We start from the raw sequence: 23,650 nt of genomic DNA on the forward strand, positions 1-23,650 counted from the left end.
GGGGGTTTTTTCGCAGGAAATGGCAAAAACAAGAAAAATTGTCATAACAAAATTTTTAAATTGACACCAAGAGATGGTTTATTTGAAAACGAAACCCAAAAAAAGTATGGAGACTAGTCAGTGTTCCTTATTCTTGCGAAAACTTCCCGTTACCTTAAGTTAGGTTAGGTCAGGTTAAGGTGCTTACTTTAAACAAGGGTACACTTGGATCAAATGCATCAATCCTTTGTGAAACTACTACGAATGGTTAAGTGAAATACGCTGTGTGCCAAAAATTAAACTTCGCAGGTAGCAGATGTCAGTCCCAGAGAGCTACTTATTACTACAAGATATTTAATCCACAGATTCGCCAAAGATGTGGCGCTTAAGAGCAAGTATTGAGAATACTCCACCTGATATTCCGATGTGATGTGTGCATCCATCAAAAATGCGAGCGTACCCAAGAAGATTCTTTGCCAACTTCCGATCCACCTTCGACCATATAGACAGCAGGTAGTTACAAGAACCCCAATCTTTCTTTTATCAGTGAGATGGACTCAAGGGCCTTTTTACGCAGCGTTGTTATAATTCTACGGTGTAGCACTGGCATATGGTCGATTGGTTGGAGGCGCGCTCTTCCACCCGGCATGTCACACAGAAGGCAAAGTACAAATTCTTCTATAGAGACTAGAAAAATTAAAATAAATTTTTTTCATCAAATTTCCAAACTCGATAATGCCATAGTCGAAGACATCACATATAAATTTTGCTCCCGATTGTAGTCGGTTAAGACGTGTGGCAAAGGGGTCAAACGCTGTTGGCCCCTATAGACTCAAAAAATTATTTTTTTAAATTTAATATCCAAAATCGATAGAATCACATATAACATATCACATATATATTCTGGTCCCGATTGGAGTCGGTTAAGACCTCTTAATAATCTGAGCTTTGACCCCTGTGCGACGCGCCTTAACCGTCTCCAATGGAGACAAAAATTTATATGTGATACCTTCGACTATAGTAGCATTGATGTACGGGTTGAGTCTAAGGAAACCTGATATAAAAATTTGCTTCCTACATTTAAGGACCACCCTAATGTGCATACATTGACTGAATATACTAGAACCAACCGGCGTAGTTGATAAGGTTGAGAATGTTGTGAAGGCTTATATCATATAGTTCTCGTAACGATGTGAACTCAGGCTCCCATTAGGGGTGAGATCCGATCCTCGATCGAGATCAATATGGAACCTCCTCTGGCTGACTCGTCTGCAGCTTCATTTCCGGGAATGTTGCGATGAGCAGGGACCTAAACTAAATTAAGATCGAGCTGGCTACAGTCATATTATCATACTTTTGTAGCGGTTAAAAATGCTTTGAGATTGCCATAAATACCCTAAAAAATATTTTCCAACCGCAATACAATTAATAAAAATATGAATTGTTATGCCGCTAACATATGCCGTATTGCAATCTCATAATTCGTTTTTATTCTACGTATTTGGTATGAGTTGCTGTTTATATTTTTTCTAATTATTCTTTCATTAAATCCGTATACTAAACCTTATTAAACATCAATATCAGAAAAAGATTTTCTAAAATTTGTTTAAAATATTACACGATTTTGAATGCAAATTCTTAAGAATTAATTTTTAAACTTTTCGCAATGTTTGCATGTCTGTCTATATGTTAATTTGTTGATTAAGTGCAGCTATATATGCTTTAAATATGCACGAAATAATAAATATCGACCAGTTTGAGTGAAATTATCGTATGTGCCATTTTTTCGAAACTTACTTTCTGATACAAATTTATTCTACACCTCACAACGCAGCATCTGGTAAAATAATGTAGTTGAAAACCCTATACATAGTTACGCCAAAAATTTACTTCATAATTTATCGTATGTGCCATACGTAGTAAAAAATTTAATTAAAACTTAAAAAAAAGCTCTCCTGTAAAATTTGACTTCTGGCATATGCGATAATTTCGCGCAAAGGAGTCGGCATGGAAATTTAGCTCCAAATGGTGCATTTTTTCTGTTAAATATACACTTAAAATGAACTTAATTCCTAAAGGACTATTTTTTCTTCCACCTGCAAACTTAATATTTATGTTGTGTCCTGCTTTTATTTATTTTTGTTTAGTCGTGTGTTCGGCGATTGAAAAGATAATAGCATAAAATACAAAAATATAAAAAAACACAAAAGACATTTTGTAAAATTTCAAAATTCTAAATTCGTTGCCAATCATCAATTTGTTAAAAATACGAGGGTCACTAAACTAGTTTCTAAGTTTCAAAAAACTCAAATGACACTGAGTCGATCTGGCGTTTGCATCGTAAAATTTGACATTTCCAGCTCCTTGCGTTTCAAGTAGACAAAAAACGAATATTTCAAAAGAAGGTTTTCTTTGGCTGATTGTTTACAAATTTCGACGTAGTTTGACACAAGAAAAGTGCATCGGTGAACCTTTTTTTGCCTATTGGTGATGAAACACCATCGAATTCCAGTCTTTATGACACATCTAGTAACACAAATAATTGCACTCAAAACATCGAATTGATTCGATGTCGCTACAGCTATATATGTAGGCAATCTTACTGAGATTAATGTTTTCTGGTTAAGCCTTTATAACTTAACTCATGTTATAATACTAAGAGTATACGTAGGTATTCGAATTCTGGAAGTACCGAAAGTGTGTTGTGACATTTGTTTTTAGGCCTCCTTTTTATATTTCTTTTACCTTTCCATATTTAGTTTGCCTTCGCTATTGAAAGAAAAAATGTTAATTGTTTGCTGTGTTAAGACTTGTTTTGATAGAAAGATCGTTTTTTACTTTCCGCTTATTTTCCGTAACAAAAAGAAACAGCGATGGCCGAAATACGTGACTGCGAAGGACTTAAATTCTGGCCGATAGAAAAAACCCCGAAAATTTTACTAAAGGGTTGGCGACTTACGCAGAGCTGCAAGTTCCCTTAAGAACAACAACGGCAACCCAGTGAGCTATGTTTAGTACGAACTTAAATAATGGAGGGAAACCCTATTGAATGGATGCAACACTGAAAGTAGTGAAGAAAAGATAACCGATCCCCCAGTTGATTATTAAATAAGCGATGTCCAACCGCCTCACCATAACGAAGTATGAACAGCAATTACGCGTCTGAAAAGCAACAAATCTGAAAGGAGCTGACGGCCTGCTGACGCTATATGCGCCAACTACCGTGGTACCAGCCTTCTAAGCATCGGATAAAAGGCTTTATTGAGCTTATTATGTGAAAGGCTAAAACCTACCCTCAACGAACTCGTAAGTCCACCATAGACCAGCAATTCACCATTCGCCAAATATTGTAAAATACCCGTGGGAATAGGATCGAACACACCACGAAACTAGTTGCTTTATGCCGCGATGTCTGAATTTAGTATCACGGTGAAACTAATACGGATACCACCAGCTTTATCAGAATTCGGGAGGACCTCTCCGAGCTGTTGATACCAATCGAGGTTTTAGACAGGGTGACTCCTTTTCGGATTTGATGAACATAATACAATAGAGTACAGTTTCTGGCGTATATCGAAGGCATCGACTCCATTGGAAAAAACAAGCGCTACGTCTGTTTTGGCTTCTAGTATTTACATAGATAGAGAAGCAAAGCGCTTGGGCCTGAGGGTGAACGACGATAAAATGAAATATCTCTTCTTATCCGACAATTTGGCATGGTTTATTTAAGAACCAATATTAATATCAGCTTTGAAATCCAAAGTGAATCACTCCTGCCAAAAATTGCGTCGTACCAAAATCATACACTATAAGTCACTCATAATGCCCGGATTAAAATACAGCGGCTTCGCTGGCTCGTACAAATGTACAGGAACTGTTTACCTCTGAAAAAAAAATGCATCGCAATGCTGGTAACAGAGGAAAAGAAAGGCCATCTAGGGACAATACTTCACTTGGGATATCCCATTGGCGTCAGTTGGCACAGAATAGCAACGGATAGCGTGCTTTATTGGACTCGGCCACAATCGCTTAGGCGGTTACAGCGCCAATTGAGAAGAAGGGATGGGTGGATGAGCATATATTTCCGTAGCTCGCTAAGAGGAAAAAATTAGTCTCAGGCTACTTACAGTCTACATTCCTAGAGGAAGGCTCGCTGAACAGTTAGGAGGCCCACAAAATAATTACCATAAATACTGATTTTATGCATAAAAGCCTGAAATTGAATACTGCTATTTTCTATGCAGAAGAAGACAAACATTTGTGCGTACAGACATTTAAAATGATCAGCGTTCTGAGACAAAGTTGAGAATATAACAGGCTCGTCAACCCTACGAACCGGTTTAAGGATGAGAAAATGTGTTGGATCTTTGTATCGCATAAGGACAGCTTAATGTATTCCTTATATATACTTGTGCTAATAGAAATGTGTGCAGCAGCTACTTCAACCTAAGCCATTATAAGGTAACCCTTGATAAAAAAGAAGCCAGTTTCAATAAAAAACTTTTAGATGGATACTGGGATTTTTGAAGCTTTATAATATGTTCATGTTGCTAGCAGCGTTACCATATTGTTAATATTTAAAAATAAATTAGGGAATTTCGAGATGGGAATTTCTTTCACAGCTAATTGGTGTAAATATTTTAGTCGTCTTAGACGAAACCAAACAAGTCTAGTACGTGATATACATATGTATTGAAAATATGTAAATAAAAAGAATGCAATTTTACTTCGAAATACGACGGATAATGGCATAATGGCATATGTACTTAGGTCTATGGTATTTCTCAAGTGTGTATGTTGCGTTACCATTATTAAATGCTTTTCTTTAATAAATTCAACGGGTTTTGGTGATGTCATTTTCTCATCTTCTTATTTTCATGTTTAGTTTTGTTCTCTTTTAACTTCAGGTTTAAATATCGAATTCCGAAAAACGTCCTTCCCAAATAAACGTTTAACAATGCTGTCCTCGAGAGTTACATTTGAATTGTAAATTTTTTTTCTTTGGACTTTTTAACTTTTCGCCATTAGTGTTGAGAACATACATACGAATATTTTAGAATTTTTACCGTTTTCTTTGTAGTGGTAATTTGTATTTTTCAGCTTCCAAATGCGCAACTATTTTTTCTTTTTGTAATTTTAAATCATTATTTTTTTTGCTTTGTTGATCAAATGCTTTTCAGAAATAAGAATTATTTTAATTCTTAATCTGGCAGCTAGATTTTGATGCAAATGTCAGCAAAAGTCAAATGTCATTAAGTGAAACTACCTTCTTTTTTCTACCATGGGGTAGCCATTTGCGAAAATAAAATTTGAAAAACTTTATGTCAGTCGAAAAAAGAACTATTTTATTACTTAATTATTGTTTGTTAGTTTTATTAAAATAATACATGCATGCGCATTCCACACATTTTTTTACCTACATGTTACTATCTATATGTATATATCTTACGTATGTATGCTTGTGTGTGTTAAATTTATACGTATGTATGAAAGTTTTAAAATTTTATATTCGCTTGAATTATTTAATAACCGGTTGCCGCCCACTAGCGCCATGTTAAGATCAAATCTCTTTTTACGTTGAGCTCGATTTTGTGCAAACATATATACCTACAATAAATTTATTTAATTTTCTATTTTCTTCTTTGCTCCGTCCATTATAGGAGACACACAATTTTTTGCTGTTAGGAGATGCTTAAATATGTGTATATTTTTAATTGTTTTCCGTTACTTAGTTATAGGAGTTAAAAAATGCTTTCGCCCGTGTCCACATTAAGAGAATATGGATTCATGCTTTACCTCTGTATGTGCGTTCATACATACATATATATTTATTTACATCCATACATACACTTTATGTGTATATGTGTTACCGTATTCGCTTAGGACGACATTTCATGCCAACAAATGTTTAAAAGTTTCGCTTCTAGATGACCATATAATCACATCCTTCGTGCATCGATTCGTACATAATCGTTTTCGTAGTCAGCATCTTATATTAATATAAAAAAAATATAATAGCTGTTCATATGTATGTATAATAGCTACATCAATTCGCGTTTACATATACATACATACTCGTTTCGTATATGAATATTTTTCTAAAACATTTTAATGTTCCGAAAGTGAAGAAACGGTAACAAACAATTTTTCATTTCTCTTTCCTTCTTTCATATGTGCTGTTGTCTCTCTCATTCTTTCTTTTTTTCTATGAAATGCATTAAACAAAACTAAACAAAAATATTTAAATTGTGATACATGAACCGTTTTTTAAATCGTAAAACTATGTTGTGTCGCAATAATCAAAAATCCAAATCAAATAATATATAAACCATAAATGATCAAATGTGTTGTCCTTGTCTACTGGTGTCTACATATATCGCTGTCTTTTTTCAATCAAAACAAAAATGAAATCCACTTTTTTCGTCACTCTCTTTCTTTGTGTCTCTCTGTATTTGCTCTTTATCTCTCTCTATTGAATCCCTATTTGTGTGTGTGTCTGCAATTGTGTAATGTGTAAACAAATATAAACTATCATTTAACAAAAATTATTATATGAATTTCAAACCTTATCCCACAACTGTTACTTCAATTAAACGACACTTATTTTTTTTTTTATTCAAAACCAATAACCCTATAATCAATAAATACGCAAACACATTTGCTCGCATAACTATGCAAATCACTCTTAAATATACATAAATATGTAGCGTGGCACAATACAACTGTACAATTTACAGAGCACAACTATGCCCATCTTGTCGCTGAACGCGCATAACATACCGACCGGCACCAGCAGCTACTCGGCCTTGGGGCTAAGTGGTACCGGCGGGGTGCCACCGCTTGGTTCGTCGCTGACTCACCCCACCTTGGGCAATATGCTCGATACGAGCACCTTATTGGGCACTACCGGCTTGTCGGGTCTGAGTGGTGTGACGGGCGCGTCCTCGTTGTACGGATTGGGCGCTGGCACCGGCATTGGCGGTTTGAGTGGTCTGTCAGCTGGATTGCCCAATTCATATCCCCCACCGTTCATTGATGTGGGCTCGAGCGCCTCATATCCCTACTCATCGGCTGCACTGCGTACCGCTACAAAGATGAAAATGCTCGACGAAATCGATATACCGTTGACGCGTTATGGCAATCGTAGCTCACCATGTTCGCCGATACCGCCTAGCACGTGGGGCCTGGATGAGTTCACGGACAGCCTGAGTGCATCAATGTTGCACAATCGTGGCAATTTGGCTTTGGGCGCCTTGGATTTAGAAAGTAAGTGGGGATGGGTAGAAATGGACGGTATGAAACACATAATTGCAAGTTTGTATATTTTCTCATGCAATTTTTTTAATTCTGCAGCGCGGAATCACAACTTAAATGGCGTGAGTGAACCACAGGTGGACATGTTGGACATACCTGGCAAGGGACGGTGCTGTGTCTTCATAGCGCGCTTTCCTTACGATCCACCAGAGTGAGTACTTACATAAAGTTGATGCATATAGAATAAGAAGAGCGGGGATATTACAGATATGATTTATTTAAGAAATCTGATATTAAAGGGTTTTCTAATAAGGGGTGGATAGATATGGAAATAAAATATAATAAAACAAGCTGTCTGTGAGTTATCAAACAAAATCTGTTTTCATTTCTTAGCCCCACGAAAATCATTGGGCGCGTTCATAAGACGTTGCTGTTGCGTAACCGTTGGCTATTTGTCTTAGATACGCACAGATGAGTAGTTCCGCTCAGCTTAACATTTGGCAACTTTCCGCCATTTTTTCCAGCGGAAAATTTTTACGCTACCTAGACTTAACGTGTTGGGCTTAGCCTAAAAAGCTGATAGAAAAGACTTACGCCGCTTATATTAAATTTAACGCCGCTTTGTTAGGAGGCAGTTGCAAATAACTTTTTTCTATTTTATATTACTGATGTGATTAAGTAACCAAAATATTTTATAATTGAACGATTTTTCAACATGGCGGCACCTCAGCGTTGAATTGTGAATACTATCGGCGCAACTATCTCTATTTGTTGCAATCTCATTTGTTTACATTTATCAGCTGTTCATTTGGCAGCATATTCATCAAGCCGTTTCTAAGACGTAATTGTTGGGTTTAACAGTTGCCAACAGTTTTATAGCAGATGAGCTATACAGCTACGTCTTATGAACGCGCCCATTATATCGATGGCTGAGTGGAAGGTCGACCTATCTCGACAGTCAGTTCGAAAACGCCCTATCTCAGAAAACTTTTCAAGAACGCCCTTCTTCAGAATTTGATTGAAAAATGCCCTATTTCAGAATTTGGTTGAAGAACGCCTTATCTCAGCTTATTTTCATTGTATTTTCGTTTCAGATAGGGCATTTTTGAACCAAGTTCTGAGATAGAGTGTCATTCAACCAAATTTAAAGATAGGGTGTTTTTCAATAAAATTCTGAAGTAGGGCATTCTTGAAGAGTTGTCTGAGATAGGGCGTTTTTGAACTGGCTGTCGAGACATGACGATCTTCCACTCAGCCATCGGTATATGGAATATAACATCATTTATGTACATGTCCACCATGGCTTCTTATGGTGGCATCGTGATCGGTCGATTGCGGCTTATGGGCATAGATCTGCGACCTTAATAAACCCCGCAAAAAAGGCGTGGTGGCCCATTAACCTTACCCTCAAAACGTTTATGCGGAATGTGAATAGTAGGTTGTACTGGCACTAACTGTAAAACACTTTATATATTCTTTCTTTTTCATACACCTATTTTTTCTTATGGCGCTAAAATCGTAAGTCGGTATAGGCCTATACAAAAACTGCAATCTAGGCATCTACCCTTTGTTAAGTTCCGCCAGTTATTCATCCTAAATGTAGATATGTATTTCACCCTGCTGGAAACTGTTGAACCCAACAATACGTATGATATGTTCAAGCCACCGCGATCGTTGTACTTTTATGCGTTGGACTAATCGAAAAGGTCACGGAGTTCGTCGTTCCATCGTCTTCGGTACCCTTGCCCCACGTGAATAGGGTAACTGATCTTGTGTCCTCAAAAGCGGCCAAAGCCTTTTCATCGTTGGTCGACATCGCCGACGAAGTCACGAAAACCCTTTGCTTGTGCCATAACGTACTTTGTCTTGTCCTCGTACACCCCTCAGTTTAAATTTTTTACAAGCTGGAAAAAATCCATGTTCTCTGAGGGAATGTTATCAGAATTCCAAGCTTGTTTTTGCAAGAACTACCCTTGGTCCTGAAAGCGTTCGACTCTTGGCTTATTCTTTCATTTCTTCGGACCAACGTCTCCCTTTTTTTACTCCTTTAGAAAATAGTATATCCTCTTCGTTATTGGAGGTGTGCTGGTGAAAGCTGGCATTTCCTATTCCGCCGGGATGTGCGCATAAATAAAGCTAAACATGTTAAACTTGGCTTTTAAGCCGATTATGTAGTCCCCGCCTAACCAAATTTGCTTGCCACCATGTCTCGTCCATCGCATTTCCTGCGATGCAATACTTGAACTTCAGGTATTTCTAGCATGAAAAAGCTTCTCAGAAAACCATTTGCTGTTCGGAGGCGCCCTAAAATTTCAGGTCCCTTCATTTGTGTTATAACATCCGGCCGCACTCCATCAACTGTCCAAAATCTTAGCAAAATTTATTTTTATTGGTGTGCCTTACCTTAGCTCTCGGTATGGGAAAATTGGTGGTGACCCAGCAGGATCTTTGTAACTGCTGCTTTTGAAACTCAGCAGAATAGCTCTAATTGCTTCCTATGTGTCCAAACGAAAATTTCTGGACTATCTCAAGACTATTTCGGGACTAGTTTAGGATTATTATACGACCATATTTGATAATTTGTGTATACTTACAAATGGGAAGATTTGAGTTCGTACTCATTTAAGTAGAAAAAGATGTTAGGTTAGGTTGGGTTGATGTGGTAGACGGTTCAAATGACCAACTCACTTAGAAAAAGATGTTTGATTTGATATTTTCTCTCTCTTCATTAGGGAAGCTGAAGGTGAGCTATCACTATGCGCCGGCGATTATTTACTCGTATGGACTAGCGGCGAACCACAAGGCGGTTACTTGGATGCTGAATTGTTGGATGGTAGGCGTGGTCTAGTGCCTGCGTCCTTTGTGCAGCGTTTAATAGGTACACATACATGACGTGATACGTGATTTATATACTACTAGATCTTGTTTGGGGTCGCAGAATAAGAATGTGAAACTCGAGTATGATTCCAAGGAAGCGGAAGGAAGGTCCTTCTGGAGCTGCTGTCGATAATCTCGATAGACATGTAGTAAACTTGATTAAAGCATAAACAGACGGAAAAGTTGATCCGGGTCAACGGCAAAATTGACCTGACCAAAAGTGTGCTTTGACGGCAGTCGTTGGTTCGAGTCCCACGGCCAGTAGAATTTTAATTTATTATTTTTTTTACTCATTCAATTACGACTTCTATATTTGTTTAATGTTGTTTTTAGTTATTTAACTCATGCATTTTCCTCTTTAAAATGCGCATAAGCAGCCGAACAAATGCACGAAATTGTTGGGAATTAACTGCATTCCGGGGTATTTTCGAAGACAACACGGCCAGCTGTTGTCTTTTGTAGTGATGTGCTCAGTCGGTACTTTTAAGTATTGATCGATACTCGGTACCGATTTAAAAAGTATCCAATACTTTCGACACTCGGTACCGAAATGTTGAAATTTCTAATATGAGTCCGCAATATCCACAAATATGAAATAAAAGCTATTGTTGATGTCAATAATTTTTGGTTAATAAGTTTATTTCTCCACATTATTTGCATTTGAACGTTCTCGTCGCTGTATTAATATCTGCTCCTGCGGCAACTACAATGCAAATGGTAATAAATATTTTGCCATAAATGTTACTAATTAACAATGTTGTTGAATGAACTGTTGCAGTTGGTAAGACTATGGCGATAAGTACAACAAGTACCTTGTTAATTTCAGGCATTTTATTTATCCACATTTTAAACTTCGTATAAAATTTATTAAAATTAAACAAACCTTAACAATTATTTACATCCAAAAATGTTTCACTTTTTATGCAGATTTACAGCCCATTAAATTTTAGTATGTTAAAGTGCAAATTTCAAGAAGCTAGAAAATCGTGTCGATTTTAAATAATGGTTTTAGCTGACCATACCTTATATGGAGGAAAATACCTAGCACCGTCAGCAAAAAAAAAATATTAAAAATCAACGAAATTTTCTAGTGTTTTAAAATCTGCAGTTTAACCTACTAGAGTTTAATGGGCTATAAAACTGTATACCTAAAATTTTTTAGACAATTTTTAATAAAAAGTTTAAAAATTTTAGGTGTAATTAGTCACGTTTGTTGAATTTTTGTAAAAAGTTTGAAATGTGGACTAATGTGGTGCTGGTTATTAATGTGATAGACTTTTATAAAAATTATAAACATTAAATAATCAAAACATAAATAACCAAAACTGGTCAAAATGTCAATGAACTTAATCAGGTGACCATAAGTCTATAGTATATTATGACGAAGGTTTAATGTATCGAATCGGTATCGGGTACCGAAAAGAAAGTATTGGATACCCAAATTTTTTTCAAGTATTGGGTACCGAAAATTCAGCACATCACTAGTCTTTTGTTCAAGTAAGCAAACAAAGCAGGCGAATTTCGTGCCCGCGGTAGCCGAGTGGTGAGATTTGCGGGCTACAAGCCTCTAGCTGCCAGGTTCAATCCTCAGTTGGAGCGATTACCAAAAATTTTTTGTTTTTATTATTTATTTTTTTTTATTTTATTTGATTTATATATTTAATTTTACTTTATTTTATTTTGATTTGCTTTATTTATTTTATTTTATTTATTTTTTATTTTATTTGATTTATATATTTAATTTTACTTTATTTTATTTTCACTTGCTTTATCTTATATCACATTTTTTTATTTTACTATTCGTTAATTAAAATTTTTAGAGTTGAGTTTTATTAAAAAGTCAACAACTAACTGAAATCTACGTAAAAAAATATGGAACTTATAAAAAATAAGAATGAAAACGAAATAAATGAAAATTATACTGGCCGACTGGACTCGAACCCACAACCTTGCGACTCGTTTATCCGCATTACTGCCGTCTGTAAGGGTAATATTATTATGCCAGAATAATTAATAATATTATGTGTGCCGGAATATATGCTTAAGCTTTGCCGTCTGTCACAGCTTTTATTCAACTTAAATTGGATTCCTATCTGAATTTATATGATGACTGCATTATCGATGAAAAGGTATATGCCCATGCTGTATTCTAGCTCTCTGAGTTTTAGTCAGTGTTGTCAACGAAAATTCTATTGATCCGAATTAAGTTTGGGAATTAACTCTAGTACTTAATCCAAATCAACTTTAGTTAATTCTCGAGATAAATTCGAGTTAACGAGTTGATCCGAATCAACGCTGCTGTCCGTCTATGCTTTATACGTATTTAATAATTGCAAACGCTTTTTTGGAAGAGTCAAGTGGAACATTTATTTCAGAATTGTTCTTCAAACACTCGGTGGACAGTTGCCGACCTTTTTGTTACACTGTGCACTTTTTTATTTAAATTTATTTTATTACTACTCAGGTGACGATCTCTTGGAATTCCATCAGGCAGTTCTATCGACACTCCGCGACGCCGAGGATGGTTCTATGCAATGTGATACCACATCGTTGCCATCGCTGCCGCCACACAATCCTTTGCTCACACACACCCAGGAGGACTTGGCGCGATTGAGTGAGACGCACACCGATTTGGAGCACGATCAGGATGATATCAGTGATAATGGTGAGCAGATATTTGGCTTAGGACATACAGATACATACATACCTAAATAAGTTAATGTATGCACTTATGTTAATTAATTACTCTTTAAAAGATTCTTTGTTTATGATTTGATGTCTTTATTTATATAATACCTTTATATGTGTTTTCCTTTTTACATTTACTTTTGCTTTTGGTGAATTCTGTTGATGTGTTGTTGTAATCTGGATGTCTTTGAAACGTGAGCAAGTATACTCTGAAATGCGTACGAGTTACATAGGTTCATCGAGGCCATTGAATCAACTGCTTTTAGGTTCTACGCCTGCGTTTGAAGGCTAGTTGAATTGCAAAACCAAAGACCATATTTATTTGAAAATAAGTATTTTGTAATGAAGCTAAAAACCCGAATACTTGTGGAGCTTGCTGTAAAAAAAAACAATCCTTTTTGTAGCAGTGTGAGAGTATAGAGAATTTTCCCTTCACTTAAACTGTTTATGTATTTGCACTTGGGCAAATTGTCTTGTAAAATTGCTTCCGCATCCATACCGCTTGTTGGAAGGTCTTGTAAATAATTTCGTCATGATTTCATACGACGGACACTAAATAAGAATTTAGACTAGCTAAGAAAAAAAGTAAGTCATATTTTTGGTTTTCAAGATATTCTTCACCATGACCTCACACCTTTGCATACGCTCAAGCCACTGGAGACGAATTTTTAGAGATTGTGGGATAGATCAACATCACAAATATGATAAATATACAAATATTCTCATTAGCGAAGTATGTGGCAAACTATCGTGCCTAGAGATAGTGCTGCCCTATCGGATGAAATTGACTATCGACACAATCGATAGTTGCCCAAAAACTATCGCCAACTATCTACGGTGTTCACTATCGATAGTTTGCCACCACTAGGTCAACGGGTAATGCTTATGTTGCATTTTGTGGTGACTCAATCTTCTTATTCTTTATTGGCGCTGTAACCGCCCAAGCGATTTTGGCCGAGTCCAAAAAAGCACGCCAGCCATTTCTCTTCTGTGCTAACTGACGCCAATTGGAAATGCCAAGTGCAGCCAAGTCCTTCTCCACCTGGTCTTTCCAACGAAGAGGAGGCCTTCCTCTTACTCTGTTACCAGAATCGCGTTGACTACTTTCAGAGCAGGAGCGTTTTTGTCCATTCGAACGACATGGCCAAGACAGCGGAACCGCTGAATTTTAATTCGCTACACTATGTCTATATCGTTGTAAAGCTCATACAGCTCATTTCATTGTCCATGCCGCCACGCCATACACCGGCACAGGCATGACGAGTGACTTATAGAGTGTGATCTTTGTACGACGAGAGAGGACTTTACTTCTCAATTGCCTACTCAGCCCAAAGTAGCACTTGTTGGCAGTAGTGATTCTCCGTTTGGATTTGAAGGCTGACATTATTATCGGTGTTAATGCTGATTCTCAGATAAACGAAGTTGTCTACTTTTTTGAAACTTGTAACTGTCAACAGTGACGTGTGTGCCAAGACACGTATGCTCTGACTGTTTGTGTGATAACAGGAGATACTTCGTTTTGTCCGCGTTCACCACCAGCCCCATTCGCTTTGCTCCTATATCTAATCCCGACATGAACAGACGTAGCGCTTGTTTTTACCGACAATATCGATATCGTCTGCATACGCCAGCACATGTCCGCTCTTGTAAAGTATTGTGCCTAAACGGTTCAGTTCTGTCTATCTTTTTATCTTCTTCAACATCAGATTAAAGAAATCAAATGAAAAGGAGAAACCTTGTCTGAAACCTCATTTGGTATCAAACGGCTCGGAGAGGTCCTTCCCAATTCTGACAGAGCTGATGGTATTGCTTGACGCCCTTTTACACAGCGGTATTAGTTTCGCGGGGATACCAAATTCTGGCATCGTGGCACAAATACAACTTCTCTGGCGAAAGCGTTCATCTGACCATTTTCTGCATAAGAGTTGATGCGTGCACCTCATCAGCTTTCTAGTGCTGTTGCTATTCAATAGGGTGGAAAAGTGTTGCCTCCATAATTTAAGCACGTTCTGGACATCAGTCTGAAGGTCGTCACGGTTGTAACTACAGGAGTTTGCCCTGGTATTAAAACCTTCCATAAGTCGCCTAACACCCTGATAAAAATTTCGGGCGTTTTTTCCTGTCGGCCAGCATTTCAAGCTCTTTGCATTCACGTATTTCGGCCTCTCTTTTTTATTGCGGCAAATACATCTTGCTTCCTTCTTCAGTTCCACATAACGGCCCATATGACTCTGGTTGCGTCCGATCGCAGCGTGGCCTTAACGGCGGAGTCTTTTCTTGACATTCCTCTTCGTTCCAGTTGTTCTTTCGGGCTCGCTGAAATACAACTACTTCTTCGGCGGAGGTATTTATTGATCGGGAAATGTGGTTGCACTGCTCGCATATGTCGGATTGTTGAAGAGTGCTCTCAGAGAGGAGGTGTATGAGTCGAGTTTTGAATAAATTGGCCGTCGGTTGTGATTGCAGCTTTTCGACGTTAAGCTTTCCTTGCATTGTTGGACGCACATTTTTTGCTATACAGAAGCGGGTGCGTATCTTGGCTGCAACAAGATAGTGGTCCGAGTCGATGTTTGGCCCTCGGAGTGTACGTACGTCTAAAACGCTTAAGCAGGCCTTCCGTCTATCGCAATATGATCGATTTGGTTTGTACGTTTTACAATGTGAAGAGAGGCATGTAGCTTGGTGGATCTTCTTATGCAGGAACCTTGTACCATGTTTCAGGGCCCGGCGAATCGATCAGCCTCAGTCCGTTATCGAACATTTCGTCGTGGAGGCTGAATTTTCCGACAGCGGCGCCAACCTTGCCCACTTTGGCATTAAAATCGCCAAGCACGATTTTGGTATCGTGTTGGGGGCAACGCTCATATGTTCGCTCAAAACGCTCATAGAAAAGATCCTTGGACGCCTCGCCCCTCTCTTCCATCTGAGCATGGGCGCAGATGAGTGAGATGTTGAAGTAGGTGAGTCTCTCCCACCGCAAATCCAACACCGAATTTGCGCCCGCTTGTGTGACAATTGTAGTTGAGGATACGCTTACCTTGCTTTGCTCAGTCCATCGCATTGCTTGGATGTTGGTGATGGTAGCCTTTGTCTTCCAGAGGACATCAAGCAGCTGGGCAGAGGCAAATCATTGTGTTTTATACGTTCGCCGTGGTGTCATTAAAAGAAGGAGTGTCATCCGAGCCTTTCTGAACTTTTTCATTGGGCGAGGTTTTAACGTGGCGGGACCCAAATCCAGTGTACGCGGAGACTTACGCCTTCTCACTTTAACCTGCTCCGAAACGTGTATTTGGTTGCTACCCCGAGGATACGTGGATATAAATATCCGGACGTTGTGAGCTGCGATTTGAACCGTATGCACAAGAATCACTTCTGGCCACTCCCTGGTGAATGACAATGAAAAGCGCCCGCAACCATTAGTGGGGACTCACTGTTTAAATGAGACAAGATAATAACTTGAAAAGAAGAACATTTTCGGACCCAAAATTCAATTCCTTTCCCAGTGAATTAAAAAATTTCTTTACATTACCTAACATTCTTTTCATCGAAATATCTCAGCGGGAAAGGGTTCTTCGCGCGTATTGTTGCCAGCTTAGAATAGTCCGACATGAATATCGACGCACTCCATAAGTTAGATATTTTATTAGCAAGGATGTGTTTTATTTTATCATAAATAAAATTAGCATTTTCATTATTTTTTCAGTAAGTGTACTTTGGTCTAAAATGGTATGATTTTATATTAATGTAAAACACTTTGGAGACAAATATGCCACTATGAAAACAAATATGCCAGTTGCTGTTTTGAAATAAATTAAATTAAATTAATTTTAATTTTTTAGACTTTTATTTTCAAACATACGAACTAAGTATATCCACGAGCTAACCCTAAGCACATCGAATAATATCGCAATAAAAAGGGAATAGTTTAGCCTTTCTTTCCAGTCACTCTCGACTATCTGATTTTCACTTCAAAAGTTTCATCCAAAGTAGAATCAAATAAATGTCTATCTAGTTTCTGAGATACAAATAAGAAACCCTTATTTCGTCCTGGTATTTGTTTGTTGTTTATCTAGTTAGCCTTGTGATTAGAATTTTTCCAGGTACGCTAGAGCGATGTTATTTATTTCCACAAATATGCTTGATCATCTCAAAAGAAAACATTAACATATTTTTATTTTCGTTTTAATCTGATATGCTTTTCTTTAAACTAATTTGTTACACAGTTCCAGCACCTAAGCACTTAACGCTCGAAAGACAGCTGAATAAAAGTGTGCTCATCGGCTGGTCACCACCAGAACCGGTTGGTTACAATCTCATTGACAGCTATCATGTCTACGTGGATGGCGTACTGAAAGTAACGGTAAAGGCAAACGAGCGAACACGAGCGCTCATCGAGGGCGTGGACTCGAATAGGGTAAGATATCCATTTAATACAGACAAATGTAAATTGATTCTGAATTTTTTCTCTCTTCTCGGCTCACAGCCGCATCGCATCAGCGTCCGTAGTGTTACACAAAATCGTCAGACATCACGTGATGCCGCTTGTACTATGATAATCGGACGCGATACCTCGCATTTGGGTCCATCAGCGGTACGCGCTTCACATATAACGTGTTCATCGGCTGTAATTTCATGGCTGCCGGCTAACTCTAATCATCAACACGTGGTGTGCGTGAATAATGTTGAAGTGCGCACAGTGAAGCCAGGCGTCTATCGGCACACCATTACCGGGCTGGCCCCGAGCACACAATATCGGGTCACTGTACGCGCTAAGCACTTACGCGCACCAGGTGGACAACAAACACCAGGACGTCCGCAAGAGGAAGCACCGGGTGCGTATGCCGATTTCCGCACGTTGACTAAGGGTTTGCCCGATCCGCCACAGGTGAGTTTGTGCTACAGTATTTCCGGTTAAAATTTGTTCTGACAACTTTTATTTTCTTTATAGGATATCCAACTTGAGGCTGGTCCTCAAGATGGTACCATTCTGGTGACATGGCAGCCGGTTAACCGGCCAACTTCTTCTGGCCCCGTAACCGGCTATGCTGTGTACGCCGATGGTAAAAAAGTGACGGACATTAATTCACCAACTGGGGATCATGCGCTCATCGATATCGGCAAATTGGGCGTATTTAATCCACGTGCGGTCACCATACGCACCAAATCGCGGGACGCACAATCGGCTGATAGTGCGCCGATACTAATACCAAGTAAGTAAATATTGAATTCAGACATCAATGTTCAAATCCCTAAGCTGAGCTCACTTAAGAGGCCTTAACGGGGACAATGAATGACACTCTCTTGGCTCTTCTAGAGACTCATTTCCCTCCATCGATAAGAGAGGAACAATTGGTTTGTTTGCTAGGATTTTGGCGAGTAAAGATGCCTAAAAATATGCTATTAAATCTATTGATAACGTTAAATCGCTTACACTTGTCTACAATACACAAATATGGAGATAAATTAATGTCATTTTTATTCCTAAAGTTACTGTACTAGCTTACACGCCAATTAGCATCAGGTGATATCATCACAATTTCTGTTTTTGCATCAGCACTCCTATATAATAGGTGGATAAACCTTTTAAGATGTCTCTTAAAAAATTTGGTTGCGTTCAATGCTCGGGTAGAGGATTTACTTGGGCGGAGTTTATAGGCGCAGTACACAGGGCGACGCACGGTGTTTCGACTATATGGAGGCAGGTGGAAATAATAGTAAACCTCCACTGATTTCGCTGAAACTTGACATGTGCTCTAATTTTACCTAAAAATAGGGAATTATTAAATTTGGTAAAGACAGAATACTTGCCACGCCCTCCACTATTGTGGGCGGAAACATTAATTTGTATCCGACTTCGATGAAATTTAGTTTGTACTCTTCATTTCATTAGAAAATTCTAAATATAAAATATGAGGAGGATTTGATCACTATAACGTCCAAAACTCACAAAAAATGTGGGTCCAGTCATTAAATGTGATGGAATTTTGGTAAATTTTTGTTTCCTGCTTTTCACTCTTAGAAAACAAAGGTTATACTTTAAAATTACATAGGTGTAAATATTCCCTTTTTCCATTGTTCGAAACATTATTTTCGCGAAATTTTGTAGCTATAGCAGAATATACACAATCGGACTTGTATGCATACTTGGTCGCATGCCAGTTAAGTATACACCATGCGACACGTTGTTCAAACATTATTTCGTTGTAATCGTTGAAGTGAGCGAACATCACGGCATACGGATCTACTTCTTCCCAGTAAACATTTAGAGGCACAAATTATTCATACTGTACTCTTATTACCTTCTCATACGGCTCGTTATGGAGACATATTGAAGTTTGTTTTGGTGAATATACTAATACCTTTTTCTCCAATAAACAATTTGCAAAAGTTTCGGGTGGGCTTTCCTTTATGGCCTCTTCTCCGGCAACACGGAAAGGCTCAAGTCAGTGCCTTCATCTACTCAAAACAAGCAAAACTTTACATTTTTCCCAAGGCAGTTGGGAGTTGCAATTTTTGTAAACGGCGGCTCATGGCTGCTCTAAAATTGGGTATGGGAGGAGCCGCGCCCTCCCGCTCCGCCCACCGCGCACACAACGTAAAGTAAAGTTGCCGAAAGTTTATGTCATTCATATGCATATACATACATACACATCGTCACCTGAAATGCAAAAAGTCGTGACTAATAATTTTTTTTTTTTTTTCATAAAACGATGTTGGGAGTTGTAATTCGATCCAATCCATCATACCAATCAAAAAGTGAATTTTGAATTTTTTATAAGTTAAGACTTTTTGCATTTCAGCGACGATGTTTGTTGTTTTTTTTTTGCATTTCAGGTGACGATATATGATATATGTAGTTACATGAAGGTATTAATAAAGAACTAGAATTTGAAATTTATTATTTTAATTGTTAATCCTTATACATAAGGCGTTTACACGGCTTCGCATGAGCTCCTATGTTACTCTTTTACACGAAACAATGTTCTGTAAAGATATAATGCAAATCAGTTTAAAAAGTAAAATTAATTGACTTATTTGTGATTCAAAATGTTTGCTGGGTTTGTACTTTTCTACACAAATATGCGTACTATAAACGTTCATACCTGCCGTAACAACGAGCAGAAAATTTGAAAATTTTAAATTTTCTTCATAAATGTCTGCAGACGTAGAATTTGGTATGCACACCCGCTTATCCACGATGCGACGGGTTGTCATACTTGACATGTAGCGCAGACAAGTCTGCTTGTGTATATTCTGCTTATGACTTTTAATTTTCCCTCTCTAAGCTCAACCGGTTTTTTTTTTGGTCAATTATCACCATGACTTTTTTCTACCTGCCTCCAGAAGTCGAAACACTGTGCGGCGTTGTTTTTTGTATTGCTCTGGTGCCAGGTAATTCAGTTCTAACCGGGAAACCTTAACAGCTCTCTCTCAGTTGTTCTCAAGAAATCGCAAGAGTTCAAATGACACTTGGTGTAGTAAGCAGGTCTTTAGTAAAAAATGGGATCTGTCACCTGGAGAAATTATCAGATATAAATCTGTGGCATAGTAAAGCTTACCAAGCCTTGGTCGTGGTAAGTTACAGTGAGACCTATGTTACATACCTCTTTCTTTTGTTAGGTAGGTTAATAAGGAGTATAAATACTAGCAACCAACAAAAATCATTCAGAACGAAAAATTGACACTGAAGACGGCACAACGCCGAAACCGGTTTGTCTCCAAACCAAATTAAACAAGGGATGACGGGATACATTGTAAAGAACCTTTTTATGCCCTTGTATTCTTCCCAGTTCTCAAAGAATTACGGCAGAGGAGAAAGCGTAAAAATAACAAGTACCCGGCGCAGGTATCAACTATCGTCGTTCCAACTTTCTTTAAACTAACTAAAAGTCTATAACAGTATTATTTATTGTTGATAGATTGTTGTATTAACTTGGAGTAAACGAACGTCTTCAGTTATTGAAATATCGGAGTTTTCGTATATCAAAAAAATAGCGTTATACTGGAAGCCGGTGCAATTTAAGCCCGATTTGAATAATTTTCAATGAATTAATTTTCGGTACCAAGGTTATTAAATGCACCGAGTTTGGTAGAAATTGATAAATCGGTTACCGAGAAACACATTTTTGGTCAGCAGTGGGCGGAGCCACGATATAAGTAGAACAGAATGTAAATGATTTGATAAAATAATTGAATAAAAAGAAGGGAATAAGGGAAAATATGTAAGGCATAGAATAGAGCTCGACAATAGTGCAGACAGTTGTTAGAAATCCAAACAAAAGAGAATTAAAGCAACAAATTGATTATCTCAGAAAAATACGTAAACCATTTCATGAAAGCTATCTACAATAATCAAAATTATATTTCAGAACCTCCACAAACTGGGGTTCGTGCATTGTTTAATTTTTGATAAAAGAGATATCTATAAAATTGATTTCGAAGAAAATTGTATCCGATTACCTGGAAATTTTCTTAGAGAAGCATTGAAGTTTTTTACACTTCGTTTCTCACTTTTCTAGTATGTACCTTTAACATTCCAAATAATTCAACCTAATTAATTCACTTTTAGATAATGTGCGCAGCGCCGTTGGCCGACGGGGACCTCAACAAATGGGCATGGGTCCACAACAAATGCAACCTGGACAACATGGCATGCCCGGTCAAATGGGTATGCCAGGCCAACCACATCAGCAGCAGCAACAGCATATGATGGGCCAAGATCCACATCAGTACGATCCAAATCAGCCAATGCAACCGGGACAACAACAACAACAGCCCGGACAGCAACAGCCAGGGCAACCGGGACAACAGGTGAGCTATACAGTGCATACGTTTAATACAAATCAAATACAAACACAAAAAACCCAAACAAAACAGAGAAAGCGTTACAATTTAGGTTTTATTCACTTCAATGTTACACTGAAAAAAAATCGTATATTTACCAACAATTAAAATACACTGTAAATAATTAAGGCGCTGCGCTCTTTCGTCAAATCAAAGTTAATAAAAATAAACGTTTTTCTTCAAAAATTACTTAATTGGTATTTAAAAGAAATCTTATTTCCAACTAATTTAACTTCTAAATGTTTTGTGCTGTGGAAAATCGGGCGCGCTGTATATGATTTCCTATTGAATTTACATACACATGTAAATACATCCATACATACATGCAGACAAGAAGTAAATAAAATATCCACACATTTTCTGTTTTCGCTGTTTGTGCATAAATGTAAAATACACCTTCTACATTAGTGGTATTCACGATCCGGTGCATACTGTTTAGCATGGTGCATAGTTAGCATAAATAACATGATTGGCTTATATTTGTTGTTGTTTGAACAGATGGAACAACAACAATCATGCTATTTACGCTATCTACATATGCTGCATATGCGTCAGAAAGTACGATAGCGATCCGAAAATTGTCCCTAACTGGTACCGGAATCTCCCTCCTGAAGTAAAAAATATCGTAAATAAGTACTTTGACTGTACTTCGAAGTACGAAGTACAAGAGCGAAAACAGAAGTACTGTACTTCCGAAAGAAGTACGGTTGGTCACATTATCTATGCACCATTCTAGACAGTATGCACCGGATCGTGAATATCCCTATTTAAACACACTTATGTTTACACAAACATACCGATCAAATAAGCACTCAATACTAACATCGCAGAAAAGTTTTGCTTTATGTGATAAGAAAATAAAAAAAAATATTTATAAGACCCACGAAATAATTGTAAACAAATATTCAACAAAATAAGTTTAAAGAATTTTATTCGATGAAAATGTGTTTTTCTTAAGTTCACGTTTGCATCAATATTATTTGTATCATAAAGTTTATAAAAGCATTTGACACATGTAGATGCATATCGCTATCTTAAGGTAAAAAGTTGCTAAGTCAACTTTTTGTGAGAACACATATTTTGATATCATTTTAAAACGGATTAAGATACTTTTTTAATTCATCCGTTTTATATTCATTGAGAGGCAAGTTTTCTAAATCCAAAAGAGTCACAGAAAATTGGATAAAGCCAAAATACGAATAATAAAAAATATTTTAATTAACGTCGAATGCTTTGAACTCAGTTTTCTTGTTTTGCTTAAAATATGCAAAATGTTTTATACAAAGATTCGCGAAATACTTGAATAAAAATGGCTATAAGAAGTACTTTTCTTCTGCTCTGTAAAATAAAAAAAATCGACTTAGCAGTTGTTCACTATAAGCTAGCGATATATATGTATATGTATGTACACCAAAAACCTTATTGAAAAATCGGAAACAGTGGTTGAAAATCTTCAGTCTGAAGAGTGAAGTAGTGGAAGAGAGAGAGAGAGAGAGAGAGAGGAAGATACTAACGGTGATACTACTACTGTTTTATTTTTTAACGTGTAATAAATCACAAAAATTTATGAAGAAAAAAATACAATAAAATATAAATAAAATTCGGTAAAATAAAGCGAAAAATAATGAATTAAATAAAATATATTGGTTAGACGTGCATTTATGCTGGAGCTACAATAAGGGTTGAGCCAAGACGGCCTTAAAGATAAGGATAAACAACAAATGACAAGAGCTTATACGAAATTCCCATTTACAGTCAGCTCATCACAGAACCTCAGCATGCCCTAGATACTCTATAAATTTCAGAACAGATCCCGGGGAAGCAGTTTTAATAATGTCTCCTTGGCGAAATAGGTCGCTTGACCAAATTCCTAGATTATACAAGCCTGTAAGAAAGCCTGTAATGATGATAGCTTTTAGCTTGACGAATACCCGAGGTACCACGCCAGTGCAGTTCCCTTGGTTCGACATTTTCCCTTCTGGTTCGGAATTTATTTATATTTAAAGGA

General features: G+C 37.5%; 1 protein-coding gene across 1 annotated transcript in view; it reads left to right on the plus strand.

Annotated features, from left to right (window-relative positions):
• Positions 1-23,650, plus strand: part of LOC118744529 (RIMS-binding protein 2) — a gene marked incomplete in the record, with an annotated part of 125,216 nt that overhangs the window by 83,753 nt on the left and 17,813 nt on the right. The window contains 8 exon segments of the mRNA XM_036477597.1: positions 6,717-7,245; positions 7,333-7,444; positions 9,966-10,111; positions 12,575-12,775; positions 17,022-17,212; positions 17,282-17,683; positions 17,747-18,008; positions 21,368-21,609. Of these exon segments, the coding sequence (XP_036333490.1) occupies positions 6,717-7,245; positions 7,333-7,444; positions 9,966-10,111; positions 12,575-12,775; positions 17,022-17,212; positions 17,282-17,683; positions 17,747-18,008; positions 21,368-21,609 (2,085 nt within the window).

This window comes from Rhagoletis pomonella, unplaced genomic scaffold (assembly GCF_013731165.1).
Source record: "Rhagoletis pomonella isolate Grant_MI unplaced genomic scaffold, Rhpom_1.0 Rhpom_scaffold_00001, whole genome shotgun sequence".
Classification (NCBI taxonomy): domain Eukaryota; kingdom Metazoa; phylum Arthropoda; class Insecta; order Diptera; family Tephritidae; genus Rhagoletis; species Rhagoletis pomonella.